Source organism: Myotis nattereri (genome assembly GCF_964212035.1).
Source record: "Myotis nattereri genome assembly, chromosome: 9".
NCBI classification, from domain to species: Eukaryota; Metazoa; Chordata; class Mammalia; order Chiroptera; family Vespertilionidae; genus Myotis; species Myotis nattereri.
Genome location: NC_138084.1, coordinates 80,219,408 through 80,245,164, shown reverse-complemented (window position 1 = coordinate 80,245,164; position 25,757 = coordinate 80,219,408). Strand labels below are relative to the sequence as shown.

The 25,757-nt window shown below is 52.6% G+C and overlaps 1 protein-coding gene and 1 pseudogene across 2 annotated transcripts in view; one reads left to right on the top strand and one right to left on the bottom strand.

Moving 5' to 3' along the window:
- The window catches only part of CEP164 (centrosomal protein 164), a 69,875-nt gene that overhangs the window by 36,933 nt on the left and 7,185 nt on the right, over positions 1 to 25,757 (bottom strand). Inside the window, exons 2-7 of the mRNA XM_081099706.1 lie at positions 23,905 to 24,006; positions 18,849 to 18,960; positions 10,431 to 10,635; positions 4,420 to 4,575; positions 3,898 to 4,029; positions 2,722 to 2,799 (exon numbers count right to left, since the gene is read on the bottom strand). Coding sequence (XP_080955832.1) covers positions 2,722 to 2,799; positions 3,898 to 4,029; positions 4,420 to 4,575; positions 10,431 to 10,635; positions 18,849 to 18,960; positions 23,905 to 23,986 — 765 coding nt within the window. The 5' untranslated portion in view covers positions 23,987 to 24,006. The remainder of the gene's footprint in view (positions 1 to 2,721; positions 2,800 to 3,897; positions 4,030 to 4,419; positions 4,576 to 10,430; positions 10,636 to 18,848; positions 18,961 to 23,904; positions 24,007 to 25,757) is intronic.
- On the top strand, positions 17,259 to 17,573 carry LOC308525020 (cytochrome c oxidase subunit 6B1-like; annotated as a pseudogene). The gene has a single exon. The product of its transcript is annotated as a cytochrome c oxidase subunit 6B1-like (transcript).

The window sequence follows — 25,757 nt, the reverse complement described above, 5'->3', positions numbered from 1 at the left end:
GTCCAGGCAGGGGGCAGGCCCTGACACACAGACGGGCGTAGGGTGGGCTCTCCACTCTCAATCTGCTCCGTCTTGTGGAGACCATCCTTTCTCCCAAAGCCAACCCCTTCCGACTCACATCCTCCTCCAGGGCTCAGACCCTGAGCTGCTGATTCCACCGTCATTACAAGGTCTTGATGGTCAACAAGAGGAGCAAAGTTGTCATTCGAGGAAGCAAACAGACTGAAGGCTTGGGATTTAATGCAAGCAGACCAGGCCCCATTTGGAAGGAAGAGTTTCAACACAGACACAGATCAGGTTGATGAAAAAAAACGGGACACTCAGAAAAAATGTCACATTTGGAAAGAAGTGTCAAAGTCACAATCCAAACGCATCTGATTATGCAGAGCCAACAACACGGACCGTTCTAGAGCAGCAGTCAACAACTGGTGGTCCGCAGACCACCGGTGGTCCATGAGGTCCGAAAGGTTGGCGACCGCTGTTCTAGAGAAAGCCTAACTGTAAGAGGGCCTGCTATGGCTCAAGCAGGATCACCTGTGAAGACCCTCCCGTGACTCAGGGCCTGTCAGCCAACACCGCAACCTCCGCCGGCCCGAGGCATCAGCCCTGGCTCTGAGGGCGGTCGAGGACCAAAGCGTAAGAGTCAGAACTAACAGGGCTGTGGTAAGGGAGAAGGACGTAATAGTAAGAGGTCGTAAGAAAACAAATTTAAATCTGTGGCACAAGCACTGTTGTTTAGCGGTCAGTTTTGTGGTCATTCTAACGAAATGCGATGGCCTGTTTCATTTTAAAGCATTTAAAGAATTTAGAAGAATTTGGCATGTTAGACTTGGGGAAGCGTAACTAAGCTTGCAATCAGTAACTAAATGTTTGGGGAAATCTGAGTGGCTGATCTCATGATTTACTAGTTGTGTGAATACTTTGGGAATATATTGAGAGAAATGCTAATTGTTAAAAATGAATGCACACCAAAATGCATAGAGTATCTTGTTCCTTTCCAAGTACAAAAGTGCATTGGAATTTTGGGGTATTACAACAATATGGTAAGTTTGGGGTTTTGTTTGTTTGTTTTTATAAGGAACATCCTGGTGGCAGTGAAGGCCAGACCAGGGAGAGAGAGGAGAGCAATAGGACTGTTGGGGGCGGGATTTCCAGAAACTATTCCCAAGCATAGTCTGCATTTCCCAGGCCTTGCGCTCAAGATGTTTGCCTGTCTAACATATCCTCACATCCTCCCCGTCCCAACACTCACCCACTTCTGAAGACCCAGGCCAATTGTCCTCGCTTCCACCAAGTTCTCCCGACCTCTAGACCAGTAATTCCTTCCCTCAGGACTCCTGCAAGCCTGTGCCAAGTTCATGTACATGCTGCCCTGCTCAGAGCTTCCTACATCCTCATTTCCTTACCACTGACTGATCACTTACTGAACGCCAAGAACCTAATCCTTTCTCTCTCTCCACTGCAAACTCCTTGAGGCCAGCCCGACCCAGACCTTAGTAACACCTGTATCTCCTCAGGGCCTCGCACTGTGGTCTGTTACCCAGCCAGCATGCCACCAGTGTGCAGGAGCTGGGTGAGGTCACACCTGTTCACAGGGGCCTGCTACCCAGCCAGCATGCCACCAGTGTGCGGAAGCTGGGTGAGGTCACACCTGTTCATAGGGGCCTGCTACCCAGCCAGCATGCCACCAGTGTGCAGAAGCTGGGTGAGGTCACACCTGTGCAGTGGCATATACAGACCAGTATCCCACCAGTGTGCAGAAGCTGAGTGAGTCACACTTGTTCAGAGTGGCCTGTAACACCAGTCAGCACCCACCAGTGTGCAGAAGCTGGGTGAGGTCACACCTGTGCACAGTGGCCTGTAACACCAGCATCCCACCACTGTGCGGAAGCTGGGTGAGTCACACCTGTGCACAGTGGCCTGTAACACCAGTCAGCATCCACCAGTGTGCGGAAGCTGGGTGAGGTCACACCTGTGTACAGTGGCCCATAAGAGCAGCATCCCACCGGTGTGCGGAAGCTGGGTGAGTCACACCTGTTTGAAACCTCTGATCGCTGCCAACGCCTGCCATTCAATCCAAACTTTGGAGCTGGCACACGGTCCTCCGCAGTCCAGCCCAGCCCACCCACAGCGCTGTCTCAGAACTCGCCCACATACGTCTTGTATCCTCTCTTCCTCAAACGCCCCCCACACCCCTGACCCTGCTGTGCAGTGCCCTGCACCTGGACTTCTCCCACCACTCACCCTGCTTGTCTAGCCCTGCCTACTGTTCTCGACTCACCTCAGAGGTCAGTTTCTCAGTAGCTCTCCTGGTCCATCCAAATGGATGAGACTGCCACTCCCTCCCGGGCCTCTGTTATTTCCTGGCAGTCTCACTGCATTCGACTCTGCACTCCAGCCCTTTAGGTCTCTCTTTTATGAGACTATAAGCTCTTGTAGGGCAGGAATCACATCTAATTTAGGCATTTTATGACCTACACACCTAGCAAAAGTACCTTATTTTGTAGAAACGTGCAATAAATGGTGGTTATTTGGTAAATGAATAAACAGATGAATTCCTTTCCCCTCTTGTGCTTCCCCAAGCCCCAGAAATCCTATCTGGACAGGAGTGGGACAAACGGTTCTCTTTCCTAACACACATTCCACAGAGAGAAAGGCGCGCGCCGCGAGGAGGGACACGCCAGGCTAAGCACATCTGCTGCGGGGGCCTTAGGACCTTACCTCATACTCGAAGTTGCCCCCCAGGACCCCAATGTCCAGGTGCAGGTTCTTAAGAAGCTCACTTGAGCTGCGGACACTCTGAAACAGAAACGATTATGAGTGGTTGGCTGGAGGAAACTGGACAGCTCAAGTGAGGGTCGGGCTCTCTGTGGGTTACATGTTCTCTATCAGACCGAAGAGGTACACAGACCAGGCCAGGAGGGAGCTGTGGGCCGCAACGTCATTTGTACTTATTTTCAAAGTCATGCAGAGGTTAGCAGAAGGTGATGACCACCCAAGTGTTCGTCAACAGGTGAATGGATACACAAAATGGGGTCTATTCCTACAAGGAGGATAATTCAGCCATAAAGAGGAACGAAGTTCTAACACATGCTTCAGTGTGGAGGAACCGCAGGAGCACTATGCCACACAAAAGCAGCCACCCATTAAAGGACAACGCTGTGTGATTACACTCACAGGAAGCGTACAGAATAGGCAAAGTCAGGGACAGGAAGGAGATGAGAAGCTGCCAGGGGCCGGGAGAGGCAAGGATGGGGAGTTATCGCTCAGGGCACAGAGTGTCTGTTTGGGATTATGGACAAGGTCTGGAAATGGACAGTGGTGACAACTGCACAACACTGTAAAAGTAATTAAGGCAGTGCTCGCTTCGGCAGCACATATACTAAAATTGGAACAATACAGAGAAGATTAGCATGGCCCCTGCGCAAGGATGACACGAAAATTCGTGAAGCATTCCATATTTTTCACTCATTTATGGATAATTAAGACCACTATACACTGATGAACAAAAATAGATACAGAGGCAGAGCAACATCAAACAGACTGTCAAAGTACAGCGGGAAGGCCAGGGAGGGTTGGGGGTGGGTAAGAGATCAACCAAAGGAGTTGTATGCATGCACACGAGCATAACCAATGGACACAAGACACTGGGGGGCATGGGAGGCTAGGGGAAGGTCAAGGGGAGGAAAAAAAAAGGAGACATATATAATACTCTTTGTAATACTTTAAACAATAAAACAATGAAAAAAAAAAGTAATTAAGGCCACCTAATTGTATACTTAAATTAGTTAAAATGGTAACTTTCATGTTATATATATTTTACCACAACAAAAACTTTTCCAAAAAAAAAAAAATAGCACCGAGGGTCCTCGGGCCAGGAGGAAGATGCGTCATTACCTGGTTATCACTCTCCGCCTCCTCCTCGCTGGTCTCCTCCCCTAAAGCCAACAGGCCGAGAGCATTCTTGTCCTCATGGATGGAGCCCAAGAGACCTTGCATATGAGTAGAAGTCCTGAGACCCTGCAAAGGCTCCAAAATAGAGAAAGAAAGTCAAGAGACTCACAAGGAAGACCTTCAGGTGACCTTCAGAATGCTCTCCCCGCTCTTTCGGTTTACATTTCCTCCATGGGAGCCGGCCACATCCACAAAGCTGACCCTGGTACCTGCGGTGCACACTGACCCCTCCTTCCCGGTGGCCACAGCCCTGGCTGCAGGACTGCAGACACTAGGGCGTAGGGCCGTGCCAGGGAGAGCCCACTTTCAGCAGCACACAGGTGTGACGCGCCTTCCCAACTGGACTATGAGCTTTGAAGTCTCGGCCCCTGCCCTCTGTTTCTCATCTGTGGGCCACATAATTCCTAGCATGGTACAAGGAGGCCCACAGTCACTCAATACACTTAACATATGAAAAGCACTTACCAGCGTGAGTTCTCCAAGCTGACCAGACTCCATGGAGCTCCCCAAGCTCACATTGTGAGAGGCACGAAGAGCAGAGAGCGGGGCATCCACGAGGCCTCGTAAGGGAGCCAGGCCCCCAAGGGGAACGTGGACTGGGGCTAGAGAGGAGCCCAGGGCCTGGTCAACAGAAAACATCTTGTTATAAACCTAAGAAACCAGGTGGCTCTGGGAGGTGCAGACAGAAACAAAAATGGAACATCTACATCCTGTCACTCAAATTCAAACCACCTCCCTCCAGGGGCTGCTCATGAAACACAGCCTCCAGAATCAACGCCCTACCAGCCTGAGAAACCACAGCTGGTGCTCCGACCGCATGCCCCTGCCGCTGCCTCGCAGCACACATGCCCCTGCCACTGGCGGAGGCTGCAGGGCTGTGTCCTTCCAGGAGCCACAGGAAGGGCAGGGAGGGGAGCAGAGCCGGAGCTCATCTGCCAGGATGAGAAGTCTCTACAGATCAAGTGTAAACTGACGAACGGGGAAAAGGCAGTGCAAGCACATTGCTTACACATATGAAGTCAACACCGAAGCGAGCAGGTGCTCGGCGAGGGGCACCCCGAGAACTGCTGTCTTCTGTCAGGTGCCTTTGGTGCTATCTGACTGTGTAATAGGGGCATGTCTGCCCTTAAATATTAACTCGAACAATAAACGTGAGCAACAGAAGAGGGACTCCCTCCCCCCCTGCACTGAGGAGGAAAGCGGCTGATGGAGGCCCTCAGAAGCCTGCTCCTCCCTGCTCTCCGACGGCTCCACGCCAGCAAGGGCGGGAGAGCCAGGCCAGCACCCGGAGCCTGAGACCTGGGCTACCCCCACACTCCTGGTCCTCAGTTTACCCCTCGGAAAGACAGAGATGTGTGTCCTATCACTGCAAGTCTGTTGAGAAGTTCAAATGAGGTCATGAATGCAAAGAGCATATGCAGGTGGTGCAGGGCGACCCCACACTATGGAATCACTATTCTTGTAGGAACTCACGTCACACTAGTCTGGGCTTAGAAGCAGAGGCAAGGGTAGCATCTGGGAACAAATTTACAAAGAGCTCTCTAAAATCACTTCACAAACTTAAAATGCATAAAACAACCAAAATTCCATTTCTCTCCCACCCCACTGGGACTGGAGAGAGAAAGGGAACCGGAGAGGGTGAGAGTTAGAACATGCAGACAGCCCACTCTTGGCCCACAGCCTGGGCCGAGCGGCCGACCCCAGGCGGGCTCTGCACAGCGCCCCCTTCTGCAGGGGAAGGGCATCGATGTCCACCTGAAAGGTGACACGGGAACCCCTCCCGGCCCTTTGCAGATTCCCGAACACCTGGCCCAGAGTGGGGTGTCCGTCAGGCGGGAAAAGAGGTGATGCTGGTAACACTGGCCAGCACTACCCAAGCACCAGGCACCGAGCTAGCGACCTCCATGTCACGTCTCCCTGACCTCTGGCCACTGCCTAAGGCCACCGTCCTCCCCACAGGAGCCAAAATAGACTGGTGAGGTCAAGACCCTGGCCCAAAGTCACAGAGCCAGCAGGGGGACAGGGATGGGCTGGGAAGCCCGGGCTCTCCCTAAGCCAGCATTTTCCTTTGCCTCCTGGTTGGGCCAGAAGAGGGGCCCAGGCAAGCTTCTCGGAGGTGAAATGGGAGCGGACCAAACCCGTTCCCCCAACTCCCCACTCCTAACCCGCCCATGTAGCAGCAAGCACAATACTTCCCACTGCATTTATGGAAAATTACAGCCTCCTGACGTGGCTGATGTGCTAATGTGCTGGGGGCTTGAGGGAGGGAGACAGGCATGCTGAGGGCTTTGCTCTCCGGGCCTTTACCAAACCCGTGGTTAGCGGGGAAATTATACATCCCTGGCGCCTAGCGGGTCATCTTCTAGAGACGGCCATTAACTCTGGCGATGGCTGCGCGTGGTGCTGTCCCTCAGAGCAGATGCACTCGCTGCCACTGCGCTAACTAGAACCTACAGGCTGACCTCAGCCCAGTGGGTATCCATAGCGCACAGCGGTCACTAGGGCAGGCAGAGAGTAGTGCACGCCAGCCATTAGGAGCCTGAGGGACACCAGGGAAAGCCACAGCCGGCAAGAGAACAGCCAGAGATTCAAATGGACCCCATGGTCTCTGATCCAACTTGACTTCTTCTAAGTGAAGAATATGGTGTGACTCGTTAAAGGGATAAAGAGTCAAAATGACAGGGAAAGCCCTCTCCCGCTTTGGTCCATCCCAGTAGGGGAGGAAGTGAAGGCAAACAGGGCCTGCACAGCTTGGCGCGGGTTCACATGGTCTCTGGGAACCCTGGGAAGCCAGGAGCAGAAGCAGCTTCCTGGCTGGCAAGCCTGGGGCTCCACCCGTGACATGACCCTCCAGCTCTGTGTGACCCTGAGGAAGGACTGATCCAGAGCTGGGCAGGGTCTGATTAGGAAAACCTCTCTCTCCAATCAGATCCTGGGGAGGTACCTAACCCTCAAAACTCATCACCTCCCCAGCCTGGGAGGCCTCAGGAAGCCCAGGTGCCTTCCACCCTCTCCTGTAGGTGATGGGGTGGAAGAGACGGGAAATCCCTGTCACCCCCCAGGAGGCCACCCTGAGCAGTGGAGGGACCAATCGTTACCAAGGGAGGGCACATGGCAGGTAAGAGACCTACTGGCCGCACAACCTGCCCCGTCGCCACGGCACCGCGGCCTGGCGGCCACGCGGAGAAGCCTACCTGGTGGAGAAGCTGCATCTGGCCTGGCTCTACAGCGAGCCTTTCGTTGGTGCTCAGCTCGACTAGCGCCTGCCTGAGAGGGCTGCTGCTTGGCGGGAAACAGGCTTGCGGACCGGCCTCCTGCCCAGCCAGGGCCAGGGCCAGGGCCCCCTCCTGAGGATGCTCCAGCTGCTCTGGTCCCCAAGCCAGAAACCTGGAGTCTCTCTCCAGGGCTCTGATGGCCTCGTGCTCCCCCACACTAGACAGCCGGGAAGACTCGGCCGCCATGCCGCAGACCACGCTGGCGAGGTCTTTGCACGGCCTTTCCTGCGTGCTCTCGGGCAGCCGCAGGCCCTCCAGCCGCCGGGAGATCTTGGCCATCTGCAGGATGTGCTGGTAGAACCTCTGGTCCTCAGAATAGTCTTCGCTCTCTGACTGCTCCTCAGCAGAGCTCTGCAGGCGGGGCAACTGGGGCACCAGGAAGGGGCCGGAAGGCAGCGCTCTGGGTCCGGGGCCTGACTGACCCCCACCCCGCCCGGACCCCTGAGAGCTCTGCAGGTCCCACGGGAAGTTATTCACTTCGCCCATGACCTGAGAGCCGAGGGGAGAAGCCAGGCCACTGCTGCCGCTGCTCTCTAAGTCAGGCTCACACTCACTGGGCCTCCTGTCTTCTTCGGCGGGCTCTGGACACACTAGAGGCTGTCTCCTCTCACTGGCACTCCCTGAAGGGGCACTCTGGGCTGGCTCTGATGCCGGAGTGTCAGGTGGTATTTGGAAGAGCCCCTGGCATGGATCTCCCGCTGAGGCCCCGAGATCCCCAGGATCAGTGGGTGCTGCTTCCTTGCAGCTCCCGGGGCTGTCCTTGTCGACAAGCTTGGAGACCTGTCCCATCCACAGCCCCGGGGGCTCTCGCCTCCTCCTTCCCCAGCCCACACCTGCCCCTTCCCCAGAAACACCTTGCCAGCGCAGGCCTTCAGCGGGGCCACTGTCCAACAAGAGCAGCTGGCACTGCCTACCGGGCAGCATCTGGTCCGAAGAGCAAGGGGACAGCGAGGGGTGCCCTTCGGAGGACGTGGAGGAAATGGGGCTCTGGCATTTGTCCCCCGCGGGGCCAGTGCTGTGCTGCACCCCTGCCAGCTGTGGGCCCCTGCTGGTTTCAGAGAGCCTGGAGTGCACGGAGGCCTGGCTCCTGCTTTCTAACACCTCCTGCCCGTTCTGGAGGGGCCCGCTGTCCTTGGAGCCCAGAGCGCTGAGTTTGGTCCTCATTTCCAGCTCTTCTATCTCAGAGTCTGAAAACCCCAGGTAGATTTTCTCAGCCAGCTTCTGGGGTTTCTCCAGACCCTGCTGATCACCTAATTCTGTCCTGCACTGGGCTGGGGCCCTGCCTAAGATCTTCTCCATGTCGGCAAAGAGCTTGTGGGTTCGGGAAGCGTGGCCTCTGGAGAGCGGCTGCAGCTTGCTGGGTGAGGTGCCCAGGAGGGCCCAAGGGGTGTCCCCCAGCATGCACGGACTCTTCCCTCTCTGAAAGGAGCCCTCATTTCTAGCCTGCGTGTCCTGGTCTAGATCCAGATCAGCAAGCCCAGGTGGGAGAGAGGAGGAAGGCAGAAGTCCCTGCTCAGGCAGTGTGTCCTAGATGGATACATAAACATGCAGAGGGCACTAAGGCAGAGCCCTCTGGGTTCACACCCGCCACCTCAGCCCGTGGCAAGCCCTTAGCAGAGACCCACGTCCACGTAAAGTAAAACGAAGCCCAAAGAGGGAAGGGAGCTCAAAGCTCCCTGGGCTTTGTTTTCTGGCCCCCGTTTCCTTTTCATAGAGAGGAGGCTAGACTAGGTCCACGGCTTACGAACCCCACAGGCCGGTTCCACGTGGCACCCTGGGGGCGCTACAGGGACATGCGATGAGGAAAGGGCATCCCCAAGACCCACAGCCCAGGTGCCACCACAGGCACCACGTCCTCTCTACCCTGGACTCCGGAAGAACTGACCCGAGACAGCCTCCACCACTAACCAAAGCCTGAAAATCACCAGCCAGACCAGCCTAAGGTACCATCACACTCTCAGCCCGGTGGCTGGTTAACTCTAGGAAACCCACCAACCTCCTCCAGGCCTGCCAGCATGAGCTAGGAAGGGAGAGGCGAAGGGAACCTGCTGGGACCCGCGCCCTGAAGCACAGCCTCGTCTTCTACCGAAGGCAGAGCTGGTGCCGCCAAGAGAGGGCCTGGCAGTGAGAGTGCCGGGGCAGGAAGACATCCTGGAAGAGTCATCAACCTGCAGGCACTCACAGGCAACTCCACCGGGCCTGTCTCAGAACCGTGCGCAGTGACAGGAATGATACAGGGTAAGTTCGTGAGCAACCACCAATGCCAGACTGGCCTTGGGGAGGACGGCAGGTGGGAAGCCTTCCCGGGAGGAGGCGTGGGTGGGAATGAAGACTATAAACAAAAGGGCAAGTCAGTGGACTTGACAAGGTTGGTAGGCCCAGTGCTCCTGCCCACCGACCCACGCTCCCCGCAGCCTGCCGCCTGCCCACGCCTGAGTGAAGGGAAGGAGGCAGCTTCCCTGCCCTGCCACAGCCGCGGCCACGGCCACGGCCGCGGCCACGACCGCTGGGAGTGCCTGGCCTCCTCAGTACAGCTCCCATTCAGCTTCTCTGCCTATAAAATGAGGCGATGACGCTACCTCCTAAAGGCAGACATACTGAAGGGACAAATAAAGCAAAAATGGAAAAAGCACCTTCAAATCTGAGCACAAGAGCCACTGGAGACCACGGTTATCCCACTGCAGTCACATTTCAGTTACTCGTCCCTAACCTAGGACCCTGGCAGCACAGCCCCCGGAAGTGGAGAAAGCCCTACAGCTTTTCTCAGGGACCTGGCAGGCACTGGTGCTCTGACAGCTCAATGTGGTTCATCTGACGTCCAGGATCCTACCACTGAACACACACGGGCTCACCCAGGCTCCCTGAACTCTGCCAGCTGCTCCCTGTGCCCCTCTCCAGGGGGCAGATGGCAACACTTCTCTCAGTATTCCTGCAAACCACCCTCCTCAGCCGGGCACTCTCCCGCCAATCCTCCTCTGTAATATGTGCTTCCCAAGGGGGAAAAGGGAATTGTTTAAAAACAGTAACAACTTCAGAAGCTGAAAGGAAAAGTGCCAGAACACTGGCACACCCTGGAGGATGTACCATTGAGAAATGACTATCAATCGTTATTCCTCACCTCCCAGCTGCACACACCTAGCGGTTCCCCGTATCACCTCAGTGGAAGCCCTGGCCCCTCTGAGCTGGCGTCCACTGGCTCACCATGGCGCTTCTGGGGGTCTCTTTGTCCTTCTTGTCTTTCTTTTCCTTTTTCTTCTTCTTGTCTTTCTTCTTAATGGCCCCAGAAGATGACAGCTTCCCTCGTTCCTGGATCACCAAGTTCCGATAGTGCCCATCGCATGGATGGTCCCACGTGGACTGCCCATTGGCAAAGTTAAAATAGTAAATGTCACCTGTGATGTCCTGGCTGGGGATGAGCAGAGGCCAGCAGTTAGTCCCTACTCAAGTCCAAAGCAATTTAGGGAAAAAAGTAGGAGAAAAATGATGAGGAGGCAGAGGAGGAGGAATTGGGTGAAAGGGAAAGGAGAGAGCAGACAGAAGGAGAGAGGAAAACAGGAAAAGATAACACAAGGCTGGAGGGTAGCATTTAGCTAAGAAGGAAGGAGTTAAGTTAGATAGGAACACAGGATGGGATGCCTAGATGGAGCTGTAAAATCATTGGGGCTCCTGGGAATTCATGCTAGACTGGTGTAGGAATAAACTTGGTTTGAGATAGTTAAGTACAGATACTATGGTATACTGGCGGTAAAATCTAGGATAGACCTTGCTTAACATTTTTATAAATGGTCGGAGGAAGAGAGATACATTGTGAAAGCTCTGGTTTTATAAAAGCCTCCAAACGCATAAGAGGTGAGAGTCCAAGCTAGTGGAATCAGCAACAGAAGAAATAATGCAGAAGGTGGGTTTCAAGAATCTGAACTACACCATGGACAAGTCCAAAATGCTGCAGCCACTTACCCTACCCACCGTTATCAATCATCCATTCAAATGACAGGAAAAACAGCATTCGCAACAGCTAGATAAAAGATGTAATGTCCAGGGGTGCGTCCCAGTGCAGAGGCTTTATAAAGCTTTCCCAAAAAGCCCGGAAAAGGAGGAAAATGAGAGAGACTCCATGTTCCTGAATAAACAGATTCAAGTCTGTAAACAAGCCAATCATCCTCTAATCCATGTGATCCCAGTGGAACCCCTATCCGGCTCCTTATGAAACCTGACAACTCAATCTCTACTCAGATAAGATAGAGAATACACAGCAGTAAAGAGGGGAAACATCAGGGGTGCTTAGTATCAGGGTTATGTATAAAAAGCAGCTATACAAATGGCCACACGGAAAGATGCTCAATGTCACTCAGCATTCGAGAAGCGAAAGTTAAAACAACAATAAAATACCCCTCCACACCCATTAGCATGACTAGTATCAAAAAAGCAGAAAATAACAAGTACTGACAAGGATGCAGAGAAACTGAAACCCTTGTGCTCTGTTCGTGAGAATGTAAATTGTGCAGCCAGTGTGGAAAACAATATGGCAGGTCCTCAAAAATTGAAAATAGAGCTTGGCCAGCGTGGTCAGAGGTTGAGCATCAACCTATGAACCATGAAGTCACAGTTCATTCCCACATGCCCGGGTTGTGGGCTCGATCCCTGGTGTGGAGTGTGTAAGAGGCAGCCAGTAAATGATTCTCTCATTGTTGATGGTTCTCTCTCTCTTCCTCTCCCTTTCTCTCTGAAATCAATAAAAAAAAAATATTTTTAATTGAAAATAGAATTACCATATGACCCAACAATTCAACCTCTGGGTATATACCCAAAAGAACGGAATGCAGGATTCAAACAGACATTTGTATATAGGCCCTGGGAACTTGGGTTTTAATGCCGATGTTCACAGCAGCATCCTATCTAATAATAGACAAACATGGTAATTAACCGTACCTCCGACATGCTTCCCATTGGCTAATCAGGGTGATATGAAAATTAACTGCCAACCAAGATGGCGGCCGGCAGCCAGGCAGCTGAAGCGAACAGGAGGCTTGCTTACTCCAGTGATGGAGGAAGCCAAGGTTCCCCACCTGACGCGGCCCAGCTCTGAGCTGCAATCTAAGAAACAATGTTGCAATTATAGAAGCTAAACAATCCCCAGAAACCTGCATTCAGTCAACTAGGCCTCAGAGCTGGAGTTGCAACAGTGTTTCAATTACAGAAGCTAAACAAAGCCCAGATACCTGCTTTCAGCAGCCGAAGTCTCAGAGATGGAGCCGAGCCTCAGAGCTAAAGCTGGCTCTCAGCTCCAGTGACAGCAATAGAAGGTAAATAAATCCCAGAAAAAAAGAAAAAAAGGAGAGGTTGGGAGCTTCAGTCACCCGCCAGCGTGGTCTGAAAATGGCCCTCAGTCCCTCCCCCAGACTGGCCAGGCACCCCAGTGGGGACCCCCACCCTGAAGGGGGTGCGACCAGCTGCAAACGGCCATCAGCCCCTCATCCAGATATTTCTCTCTGTCTTTCCCTCTCTCTTCCACTTTCTCTAAAAATCAATGGAAAAATATCCTCAGGTGAGGATTAAAAAATAAATAAATAAAAATAAATTCTGCACATCTTTTCACACAATTAAAATTCTAGAAATTATTTCAGTCCCAGCCTGAAAACAGCCCTCAGCCCCTCACTCAGACCGGTCAGGCACCCCAGTGGGGACCCCCACCCCGAAGGGTGTGTGACCAGCTGCAAACAGCCATCATCCCCTCATCCAGGCTGGCCAGGCACCCCAGTGGGGACCCCCACCCTGATCCAGGACACCCTTAAGGGCAAACCAGCCAGCCCGCACCCATGCACCAGGCCTCTATCCTATATAGTAAAAGGGTAATATGCCTCCCAGCACCGGGATCAGCGGAGCCACGAGGCCTCCTGCACATCTCCCACTGGGGATACGCCGCAACCCAGGTACATGCCCTTGACCAGAATCGAACCTGGGACCTTTGCAGCTGGTCACACACCCTTCGGGGTGGGGGTCCCCACTGGGGTGCCTGACCGGTCTGAGTGAGGGGCTGAGGGCTGTTTTCAGGCTGGGACTGAAGCTCCCAACTGCTCCTTTTTTTCTTTTTCTTTTTTTATTCTGGGCCAGCTTCAGCTCTGGCTCCAGCTCTGAGGCTTCAGCTGCTGAAAGCAGGTATCTGGTTTGTTTGGGTTCTATAATCGAAACAATGTATAACTCCAGCTCTGAGATCCCTGCAGCTGAAAGCTGGTTAATGGGGTTTTGTTTAGCTTCTATATTTGTTACAATGTTTCTTAAACTGCAAGCTCAGAGGCCGGCAAGGCAGGCAGGGAACGCTGCAGTCCTCCGTCCCTGAAGCAAGCAAGCCTCATGTTCAGTTTAAGCTGCCTGGCTGCTGGCCATCATCTTGGCTGGCAGTAAATTTGCACATCGCCCTGATTAGCCAATGGGAAGGGTAGCGGTCGTACGCTAATTACCATGTTTCTCTTTTATTAGATAGGGTATATATATATATATATATATATATATATATATATATCCTGCGCACAAACCCGTGTGCCAGTAGCTCACCAGTAGCTCACTGCAGCCCTCCAGTAGCTCTCTACCCGCTGCTCCACCCTCCTGTAGCTCCCCCTACTCCCCCTCACCCCCGCCCCCTCTCATAGCTTGCTGCCCTGGCCCCTCCTGTAGCTCTCCGCCGACTGCTTGTAGCTAGTAGCTCGCTGCCGCCCTTCTATAGCTCTCTGTCCGCTGCCCCGCCCTCCTGTAGCTCCCTCTGCCCCCACAAAGCTTGCTGTCCTACCCGCTCCTGTAGCTCTCCTCCACCCACTGTAGCTCACTGCCCCACCCCCCTGCTGATCCGTGAGCCGGTCATTATGCGTTCGGTTGTTACACTTCACGGCATAACACCATTTGCATATTACATCTTTATTACTTAGGATATATATATATTTTTTTTAATCCTCACCCGAGGATATTTTTCCATTGATTTTTCTTTTTTTAGAGAGAGTGGAAGAGAGAGACAGAGAGAAACATCAATGTGAGAGAAACACATCGATTAGCTGCCTCCTGCATGAGCCCCGACCAGAGCCTGGGCCAGGGAGGAGCCTGCAAACAAGGTACACGAACTTGACTGGAATCGAACCTGGGATCCTTCAGTCAGCAGGCTCTATCCACTCTATCCACTGAGCTAAATGGGCTAGAGCAAATCATTATATTTTTTAAAAAACAAGTAGATAGGGTGGAGGGAGGCAAAAAGGGAGAAAATGAAAGACATTTGTAATACTGTCAACAATTAAATTAAATTAAAATTTAAAAAAAAACAGGTAGTTGAAACAATAAATTTAACATAGAAAAAGAAACAAATAGTGAATTAAAAACATGCCAAAGGAAATTATCCAGAATGCAGCATGCAAGATATAAATAATCTTTAAAATATGAAACAGATGGGGAGTGGGAGCGGCTGGGGAGAGGTCAATGAGGGGGAAAGGAGATACATGTAATACTGTAGACAATAAAGAATTTACATTGAAAAAACAGACTAGCCATTTTCAGGCTTCATCAAAAAATAAAATATGAGATAGAAGAGACACAGAGGATAAAAAGAAAGGTCCAATATACTTCTAGTAAGAGTTCCAGAAAAGTGATATGGTTGAGAATATTCCAAAATTGAAGAGAGGCATGAGCCCTCAGAGTAAGAGAGCACTCCCAATCCTGAACATGGTAATTAAAAATATATCCATACTTAGGTAAACTGTAGTGAATCACAGAACACCAAAGTTAAAAAAAAAAAAAAAAAAAACAATGAAAACAACCAGAGGGTAAAAACATGATTGCCTACAAAGGAACAACAAATTAGACCAAATAAACATGTGTTATTCGAAAAATCAGAAGCCAGAAGATGATGGTGCATAATATTGTCAAAGGGTTGTTCATATTCAACAAACAATTCTATACCCAATGAAACTATCTTTCAAGAGTGACACCAGACGAAAATGCCTGAAGACATAGGAAGATATAAACACACTTAGCATGCTTGATATATATGAAGGACATGTCTAGAACCCTGTATCCAAAAATGAGAGATGACATTTCTATCAAGCACACACAGAAAATTTACATAAATAGGATCACTTACTGAGCCACAAAAGAAATCTCAACTTATAACAAAGACTATAATGAATAAATAAAATTGGAAATCAGTAATAAAATATACCCAAACTCTGTCTACCTCATTCCCTTCAAACTATTATTTTGGAGCAATGATATTTAACAAAATTTCAGAAAATCAAATCAACTAACATATATTTATGTACCAAATAGACTTTATCCCAGGAATGTAAGGTCAGTTGAACATCTGAAAAATCAATCAATATAATTAATAGACCAAAATAGAAAACTCCTATGAACCTATCAATACAAGGCAGAAAAAAGCATTTTATAAAATCCAATATCCATTTCTGATTTAAACTCTCAGCAAGCTAGGAATAGAGGAAACGTCCTCATCCTGACCAAGGGCACTGACCACAACAAACACCAACATCACACGCCCGGTGAAAGGCTGCCCGCTTTCCCTAATGAACAAGGCAGAAAGGTCCGTTGTCGCCGCTTCCACTCAGCTGTACTAGAGGCTCTAGTCAGCACAGTAAGACAAGAAGTAGATATTAAAAAAGTGTCCAGATTGGAAAGGAAGAAGTAAAAATGTCTTTATTCCCAAAAGACGTGGTCATCTATGTAGAAAATCCCATGGAATCTACAAAAAAAGCTATTAGAACTGACATAAGTAAATTTAGTAAGTTTGCAAGATCAATATACAAAAACGAACTTTAATTCTGTATGACAGCAACTTGGAAATTAAAATTTTAAAGATGCCATTTACAGAAACATCAAAAATATGAACTCTTTAGGAATAAATCTAACAAAATGTGGGCAAGAATTATACTAAAAAACCTATCTTGGTGTTATTAAAGAAAAACTAAATAGACTCAATGGATTGGAAGACGCAATCTTGTTTTAGATGTCAATTCCCCCAAAATCGATTTACAGATTCAATGCAAACCCAATCAAAATCCTAAAGTGATTTTTATTTTACAAAATGGCAACCTGATTCTAAAATTCATATGGAAATGCAAAGAACCTATAATATAACTTTGAAAATGGAGGACAAAGTTGGCGTATTTACCCTAAACAATTTCAATATTTCTAATAAAGCTACATGACACTGGCATAAAGGCAGACAAAGAACTAAATGGAAGTTAGCAAACAACCCAGAAACAGACCCATGCAAAACAGTCAATTTGGAAAGAAGTCTAAACATCCTTCAGTACAAGCGGTTAAGTAAATGAGGATTTTTTCGTTATGGTCCACCTCTGCGTGGAAAAGCTCGCAGGGGCAAGAGGCTGAGGGGGACTCTCACACTCGGACACAGAAGAGCAGTGTACAGTACAGCACGTACGACTAAAACACAAAACGGGGGGAGTGGGGGCTCTGTCTGTTGTAAAGGTCTGGGAGGAATTCACCAAGTCACTCTTGGGATTGGGAGCAAGGATCAAAGAGGACACATAGACGTTAAGTTTTAGTGACTTTTGTTATTTTTAAAAGTGAGAAACACTTCATACTGTCCTCACAGGACAAGGGAGTGCTACCAACTCTAGCAGGTGTGTGAAGGCAGCTGGCACACACCTGGCACACAGTTGGCCCTTAAACAGTGTCAGTTTCCTTCCTTCCATCCACCTTTCTTCAACATCACTGCAGCCATTTATTTATTACATATGTGTACATGAAGGTGCTGTTATACTGATTCTATTTCTCTTATAGCTTTTCATTAAAAAAAATATCCAAAAGCAAAACATAGATACATACAAAGTTAAAAACAGAGAGAAAAAAGAAGATAGAAGCTATTAGATAAGGCAAATGTGAATATCAGGGTGGATATTGGAAACAAAACAGAAACCGTTATTCTACAAACACGACCATAAGTCCCCAGCTCCTGGAATACAGTGTGTGGTGCTGAAGGACTAACTACAAGAAAGATGTCAGGTGCTCTTTGCTGAGGTCACATTGAGCTGCGAGCGGCTTCAGGGGCGTCTTTAGGAATCAGCAACATGGCAGAAGACATCAAGACCAAAATCAAGAACTACCGGACTGCTCCTTTTGACAGCCGCTTCCCCAACCAGAACCAGACCAGGAACTGTTGGCAGAACTACTGGACTCCCAGCGCTGTGAGAAGGCAATGACTGCTGAAGGGGGTGGTGCCTCCATGTGTGAATGGTACCGGCGTGCGCACAAGTCCCTGTGCCCCTTATCCTGGGTTTTGGCCTGGGATGACCGCCGGGCAGAGGCACGTTTCCTGGGAAGATCTGAACTGGGCATCCTCCATCCTTCTCCCAGGGACGTGAAGGGGGGCCTGGGTACATCCCACCCTAGGATCCTGAATCATGGCTTAACTAATAACAAATACTTGTTGGAAAAATGTAAAAAGAGGAAAAAGAAAGACGTCAGGAAGCTGGAGAAGTCAAAAGAAAGGCCACTAAAAAGATCCAGAGGATAGGAGACTGCCAGGTAAGAAGCTAAAGGGTTCCGATTCTTCAGCGGAGATGAGCGAGGCTGACAGTGCAGTCATTCTGAAGCCAACACATTAAACGGATGGATAAGAACAGGATGGCCCTGGCTGGTGTGGCTCAGTGGATAGAGCGTGGTCCTGCGGACTGAAGGGTCCTGGGCTCGATTCCGGCCAAGGGCACAGGCCCAGGTTGTGGCTCGGCTCCCAGTAGGGGGCGTGCAGGAGGCAGCCGATTCATGAGTCTCTCTCATCACTGATGTTTCTATCTCTCTCTCCCTCTCTCTTCCTCTCTGAAGTCAATAAAAAATATATTTTAAAAAAAAGAGAAAGAGCAGAATGATTAACCCTCACACAAGCCCAGCATCAGCGAGGACCCCTCAGCCACCTGGGGACAGGGCGGGACAAGAGTAGGGCAATCCCGCGCTGCCGCAGGAAGTAAAGGTAGGGCACCCACTTGGGGCGGCAGCCTGGGGGGAGCCCTGTGCACTGCAGGGCAGAGGGGACCTGCAGAGCAGAAACAGGTCGGCAGAGAGCGGGGAGGGCACAGCCTCAGGAGAGCGGCCAGTCTGTTTCCGCACCCTCCACCTGCTCCCCCGAGGCACCCTGAGTCTCTGCTCCTCACTATCCGAAGAGCTGCACCCGAAAATATGAACGATCCCGTGAACATGAGCGTGTTCCTGAAGACACCACTCAAATGTGGGGATGGGCTGCCAAGGGAGGTGAGACCCCTGCCGGCCTGAGCCTCACTCAGTGCAGACCTCGCAGCACCAGCACCACGTGGACATGCTGACGGGTATCCACGTCGGTCTGCAAGGAGCAACAGACACGGCTGTGTACCCGCACGATGCTGGGCTCAAGGAGCTGACAGGGCCACAGCTCAGAAACCATTATTCTACAAACGGGACCATCAAGTCAGCCTATGCCCCGGCATCAGGCTGCCCAGCGGAGGAGTGGCCCATTGCTTCCCCTGTCCTCGGGGCAGGACAGTTTATGGAAGGCGGCTGGTGAGCGCTGACCTCCAATGCCAGGCTCCTCCGCCTCTGGTGGCACGTCTGTGCCACAGCGTGCTCACTTACCATGGCTTCCACTGATGAGGCAGGGGGGCCACAATGCCCTCCCGGGCCAGCCACATCAGCTCCGGCTCCTTGATGGGATCAATACCTATCTCTCTGGCAAATTCAAAGATTTCTGCAAGGAGAAGCAGGAGGGTAGAAAAGTAAGAGAGGTGGAGAGGTGGGTGAAAAGAAAAGCAAGTCACAGTCACGTGTGAAATAATAAGAAATATATATGCTGGTCGCTGCCCCCAGGTCCTGAAACAGCTTCTAAAACCCTTGCAATCTCCCGAGTCCTAGGAGCTCTTCTGCCCAATGAGGAGACTCTGGCTAGACTCTAGTGGCCCTGGATGGGGCTGGTCACCAGAGGCCAAGCCATGATTAGAAGCTTGGAACTCTGAGGCTCACCCCCATTCTCCAGAGAGGGGAGAGGGATTGGACATGAGTTCATGGATCATGTCTACATGATGAAGGCTCCATAAAAATCCCCAGCCAGAACTCCCAGGAACCACGCACGTGCCAGGAAGACGGCACACCCCAACTCCACGGGACAGCGCCCCCGCACTGGGGACCCTCCCAGAGCTCTCCGTGTCTCTCTGCATCTGGCTGTCCACCACACCCGTTACCATACCCTTTATTATATAACAAACTGCACACATAAGTGTTTCCCTGAGTTTTGTGACCTGTTCTGGCAAGTCATTAAACCTGAGGACAGGGTGGTGGGAACTGTGGTCGGTGTACAGCTAACATACCCACAGAACCGGGGACCCCTGGGAACTTCGGATTAGTGTCTGGTGTTGGGGGGGGAGTCTTGTGGGAATGAGCCTTGACCTGCGGGGCTGACCCTAACCCCAGTCAGACAGTGTCAGGACTGGACAGAACAGCGGGACATCTCGCTGCCAGAGAGATGGCTGGGAGGGGAAACCCCAGGGAGCTGGTGTCGGAAGCATGGAGGTCAGAAAAAGAAAAGCAGGGTTTCTCCCCAAACTTTTCCACTCTGCCTGTACTTTCCAATTCCCTTCAGGGAGCAGTTATTAGTTCTACATAATAAATATGTGATTTTCTTAAGTTACAGTTATAAAGGGTACATCTGAATCCAGGCATGCTGTTACCATACTCCAAGAATATAATCTGAAGCCACGTTAAAAGCAAAGAAAATAAGACCAGAACTTCAGTGTGGGCTCAAGAAGAACAACCAGACCATCCTGAACCAGGGCAGCCTTCCCAGGACCCAAGCTCTACCAAACCTGCAAAACCTTAATGCAAAAGTCCTCACCACTCACACAGGCCTGGACTGAAAAAGGACCAGCGAATGAGCCCCTTGGAGGCCTGACCAATACACGACTGAGGACAAGCAGGTGGCAGGTGCTGCAGGGAGAGGTGCCGTGGGGAGAGGTGCCGTGGGGAGAGGTGTTGTGGGGAGAGGTGCCCTGGGGAGAGGTGCTGCAGGGAGAGGTGCCGTGGGGAGAGGTGCCGTGGGGAGAGGTGCCCTGGGGAGAGGTGCCCTGGGGAGAGGTGCCCTGGGGAGAGGAGCTGCGGGGAGAGGAGCTGCGGGGAGAGGTGTTGCGGGGAGAGGTGTTGCGGGGAGAGGTGCTGCGGGGAGAGGTGCCGCGGGGAGAGGTGTTGCGGGGAGAGGTGTTGCGGGGAGAGGTGTTGCGGGGAGAGGTGCCGCGGGGAGCGGTGCCGCGGGGAGAGGTGCCGCGGGGAGAGGTGTTGCGGGGAGAGGTGTTGCGGGGAGAGGTGTTGCGGGGAGAGGTGCTGCGGGGAGAGGTGCTGCGGGGAGAGGTGCTGCGGGGAGAGGTGTTGCGGGGAGAGGTGTTGCGGGGAGAGGTGTCGCGGGGAGAGGTGTCGCGGGGAGAGGTGTCGCGGGGAGAGGTGTCGCGGGGAGAGGTGCCGCGGGGAGAGGTGTTGCGGGGAGAGGTGCTGCGGGGAGAGGTGCTGCGGGGAGAGGTGTTGCGGGGAGAGGGTTTGTGGGGAGAGGTGTTGTGGGGAGAGGTGTTGCGGGGAGAGGTGTTGCGGGGAGAGGTGTTGCGGGGAGAGGTGTTGCGGGGAGAGGTGCTGCGGGGAGAGGTGCTGCGGGGAGAGGTGTTGCGGGGAGAGGTGTTGCGGGGAGAGGTGTTGCGGGGAGAGGTGCTGCGGGGAGAGGTGTTGCGGGGAGAGGTGTTGCGGGGAGAGGTGTTGCGGGGAGAGGTGTTGCGGGGAGAGGTGCTGCGGGGAGAGGTGCTGCGGGGAGAGGTGTTGCGGGGAGAGGTGTTGCGGGGAGAGGTGTTGCGGGGAGAGGTGTTGCGGGGAGAGGTGTTGCGGGGAGAGGTGTTGCGGGGAGAGGTGCTGCGGGGAGAGGTGTTGCGGGGAGAGGTGTTGCGGGGAGAGGTGTTGCGGGGAGAGGTGTTATGGGGAGAGGTGCCGTGGGGAGAGGTGTTGTGGGGAGAGGTGCCGTGGGGAGAGGTGCCCTGGGGAGAGGTGCCCTGGGGAGAGGTGTTGTGGGGAGAGGTGCCCTGGGGAGAGGTGCCCTGGGGAGAGGTGTTGCGGGGAGAGGTGTTGTGGGGAGAGGTGCCCTGGGGAGAGGTGCCCTGGGGAGAGGCGCCCTGGGGAGAGGCGCCGCGGGGAGAGGTGTTGCGGGGAGAGGTGCCGCGGGGAGAGGTGCCGCGGGGAGAGGTGCCGCGGGGAGAGGTGTTGCGGGGAGAGGGTTTGTGGGGAGAGGTGTTGTGGGGAGAGGTGTTGTGGGGAGAGGTGTTGCGGGGAGAGGTGCCGCGGGGAGAGGTGCCGTGGGGAGAGGTGTTGTGGGGAGAGGTGCTTTGGGAGAGGTGTTGTGGGGAGAGGTGCTGCGGGGAGAGGTGTTGCGGGGAGAGGTGTTGTGGGGAGAGGTGCTGCGGGGAGAGGTGTTGCGGGGAGAGGTGTTGCGGGGAGAGGTGTTGCGGGGAGAGGTGCTGCGGGGAGAGGTGTTGCGGGGAGAGGTGTTGTGGGGAGAGGTGTTGCGGGGAGAGGTGTTGTGGGGAGAGGTGTTGTGGGGAGAGGTGCCGTGGGGAGAGGTGTTGTGGGGAGAGGTGCTGCGGGGAGAGGTGTTGCGGGGAGAGGTACGGCGGGGAGAAGCACTGTGGGGAGAGGTGCCCCAGAGCCACGGGAGCAGAGGCCGGATTGGAGGCGGGGGGATGATGAGCAGGCAGCCTCTTCCCACCCACTGAGCCTCTCTCATGAAGGAGGTGTCTCTTCAGTTGTGCATTATGCTGCGAACGCTAACACTCCTGTTGTGCTGTTTTGGAATCATGAATTTAGAGCCCTGGCTGGTGTGTCAGCGGGCTGGTGCGACATCCCATGCATCAAATGTGGCAGCTTGATTCCCAGTCAGGGCCCATGCCTAGATTGCGGGGTCACTCTAGTCGGATGGGTTGCGGGGTCACTCTGGTCAGATGGTCAGGGCATGTGAAGGAGTCAACCAATCAATGTTTCTCACAATCAATGTTTCTCTCTCTCTCTCTCTCTCTCTCTCTCTCTCTCTCTCTCTCTCTCCCTCTCCCTCCTTCCCTCCCTCCCTCCCTCTCTCTCAAAATCAAATTTAAAAAAAAATGTTTTCAAACATTTAGAAATGCTCTCTTGCCAGAGAGTTGGAGGAATACAGGAGACACAGGGACTGAGTTAGGGGCTATCTCACCGAGAAGGAAAAAAAGGTACATGAGGTAACCACGGAGTATGTCACCAGAGCCCCAGGAAGAACAAATTAATGCTCCAGGGGCAGCAGTGCTTGAGCTGACACCAACCCTGGCCAGAGAGGCATCGCAATATGGGTCACCTCGGTGGAGAGTTTGGAGGGTGACATACCTGGGGATTAGGAAACAAAAGAACTTTCTCAAAGGCCCAGCTGGAATGCGGCAGCCAAGGGGCCACTGGAGTCACTGATTTCACAGCCGGTTTTGAGTGCCTCCTGTGCAGTCACCATGGCATGGATGAGAGGGGACACTGGGCATGGATTCCCAGTTCACTGAGTAGAACTGTGTGACTGCAGAGAAGTCACTTAACCTTTCTGCGACTTGGCTTCTTCAATTTTAAAATGGGAATAATGAAAGTTCCTAACCCACGACTTACTATGAGCAAGTACGTAGAGAGTTCTTACTACAGAGAATGGCGAATAGAATTTTGTTTTCATCAATATTAATAATGTTATTGCTGTTGTTTAAAGAAAAACACGGCTTTAGTTTGCTCTTAAGAAATTGGGTTTCCCTGGCCTCAGCACACACTGCATCTCATAATACCCCCTACTGTATTTTCATTTAAAACTAACCACTGGTCTAATCCAAGGTTGGCACACTTTTTCTGTAAAGGGTCAGACGGTGAATATTTTAGGCTTGTGGGTCACATGCTTTCTGTCACAACTTCTCAGCAATGCCCTTGCAGCAGGAAAGCAGCCACAGATTATATATGGACAAGCAACAGGCCCAGGCAGCATGGCTCAGTGGTTAAGCATCAACCTATGAACCAAGAGGTCATGGTTCAGTTCCTGGTCAGGGCATGAGCCCCAGTACGGGGCGTGCAGAAAGTGCAGGAAGCAGCCGATCAAAGATTCTCTCTCATCATTGATTTTTTTTTTTTAAAGGAGATTTTTTGTGTTTTTTTGGTTTTTGTTTTATTGATTTCAGAGAGGAAAGGAGAGGGAGAAAGAGACAGAAAAATCAATGATGAGAGAGAATCACTGATTGGCTGTCTCCTGCAAGCCCCACAGTGGGGACCGAGCCCGTAACTAGGGCATATGCCCTGACCGGGAATCAAACCTTGATATCCTAGTTCATAGGTCGATGCTCAACACTGAGCCAGGCCAGTCATGCTCATCATTGATATTCCCCTCTCTCTCTCTCTCCCTCTCCCTTCCTCTCTCAAATCAATAAAAATATCTTTAAATTAAAAATTTTTTTTTAAAGCAAGCTACAGACCGGATTAGGCCTATGGGCTATTGTTTACCAACCCTGTTCTAAGCCAAACAGACTGAGCAGCCCTGTGTATATACCATCTTTGCCTCAGAAGAATGAAATTAAGTCAGAGCTGATTCCTGCCCTGGAAGAACTATTGCAGCACACGCCAGGCCTCTTACCTTGCTCACTGGGGATGTAGGTCTCATCATAGTCTTCCTCCAGGACCAGCTGGTCTCCTATGCGGATGGGTCTTCCAGCCATGGCTGGTCTGGGCTCCAGGCCTAGACCCCAGAGACCCCCGCAAAGAGAGAATGAGTGTCCAGCTTAGATGAGACAGTCAGAGCTGCGTCATGGGGCCCCTAGGTCCAACCAGACCCTGCAAGCCAACCTCGCTGGGAATGTGCTAGACGCTGGGGGACCCCGGGCCTCCCGGCTCTGTGCCCGGGAAAGTTTCCTGAGACACATCTCCCCCGGGCTTGCTGGACCCTCGGTGACCACAAAAGATCTGAGAACCCGACTCAAGAGGTTGGCTTCCTACCCCTCAAATGGAGAAAGAACGAATAGCACAGTAGCCCCGGCTGGAAAACCCTAGTGATCAAAATAACCAACAGCACACACGCACACAGCCCCACACACACCTGCCAGTACCAGCAGCCCCCCATGGTCACACCGTCTCAACAAGGCCCCTATTTTCACCCAACAGTGCCTCGGGGAGCTCACCCTCTAGTGAAGCTAGTGCACTCAACCTCAATAGCAGTGCCGGGCGGAGGGAAAGCACGCCTGCTCTGGGCACTGGAGAGGAGAGTGGAGAGCTGTGCCAGGCGCGGGAGCACCATGCGCAGACGGGTTCTGGAGCTGGGCACCAGCCACGGGGGCTGCACCAGTGCGGCGGGGGCAGCGGTGGAAAGCTGGGTAGACCGTGTCTAAGAGCCTTGACTCTGCCCCGTAGCAAAGGAGGCAGGGTCCCTGCGGGCTTCAGTGACAGAAAGTGACACGGTGGCCTTTCTTTAGGGTGACAGCCCTGGCAGGAGTGGCAGGGCTGGATTAGAGAAAGGAGGCTGGGCTCCAGAAACCACTGAGGCGGCTGCCATCCAGGTGAGGGGCCTGAACGAGGACAGAAGCAGCGGGAATGGAGAGGAACAGATGTGAGGGCTGCGTTGATGTTAACAGGACTAGGATGAGAGGAAAGGGGGAAAGGAGTCCAACTGGAATCCACGGTTTCTAGCTTTGGGGGCGGGATGGTGCCAAATTCTCCAACGGACAAGCTGGTGCCATTCTGGAACTGCTCCTTTCCTGTCCCTGTAACCACCTCGGACTCCAAGGCCAGGCCATCCTCCTGGACGGCAGCACCTACGCTGACGTCCAGTAACACAGACAAGCGCCCTGTAGAGTAGCTGCCGCAGCCCTGACTGTGTCCCCCCCTGAGGAGGCGCCAGCCACAGCTGCAACCAACAGCAGTCTGAGGAGCAGGTCGTGACCTCTCCAGCGGCTGCCACTGTCGCAGAGGAGTAAGCAGGACACCCCTGGGAGCAGGAAAAGCTGTGTGCACGGGGCTGGGAGCAGCCTGCACCGCATGCTAGGAAACGGCCAGGCCTGGTCCTTCTGAATCTGCTCCAAGATTCCCAGAGAGGGGCCCTGATCCACGGCATGGGACCCATGAGGGGCCGTTACCGAGGCCCCCTCTGCAGCCTGACAGCCGAGGAATGGACAGGAGAGGTGTCTGGCCTCAGGACGCACAGGGAGCAATCTCTGCCACCTCTCACTCCCACGGCACCATGGAGCAGCATGGCAGGAAGGCAGGCTGATGAAGCAGCATCTTCTCCCTCTGCAGGCATGGGCCCCACGGGAATCTGGCCTCTGCCACAGGAGCCCAAGGACGCCTTGCAGACCTCACGCTCCAGACTCGACACACACGGACTCTGCAAAGGCAGAGCCAGAAAGACCAAGAGCAGCGCACATGGCCACTGTCTGGGGCTTAAGGACCTAATCCTCGGGGTTGGGAGGAGAGGGAGAGGGAAGATCTCTGGGAGGG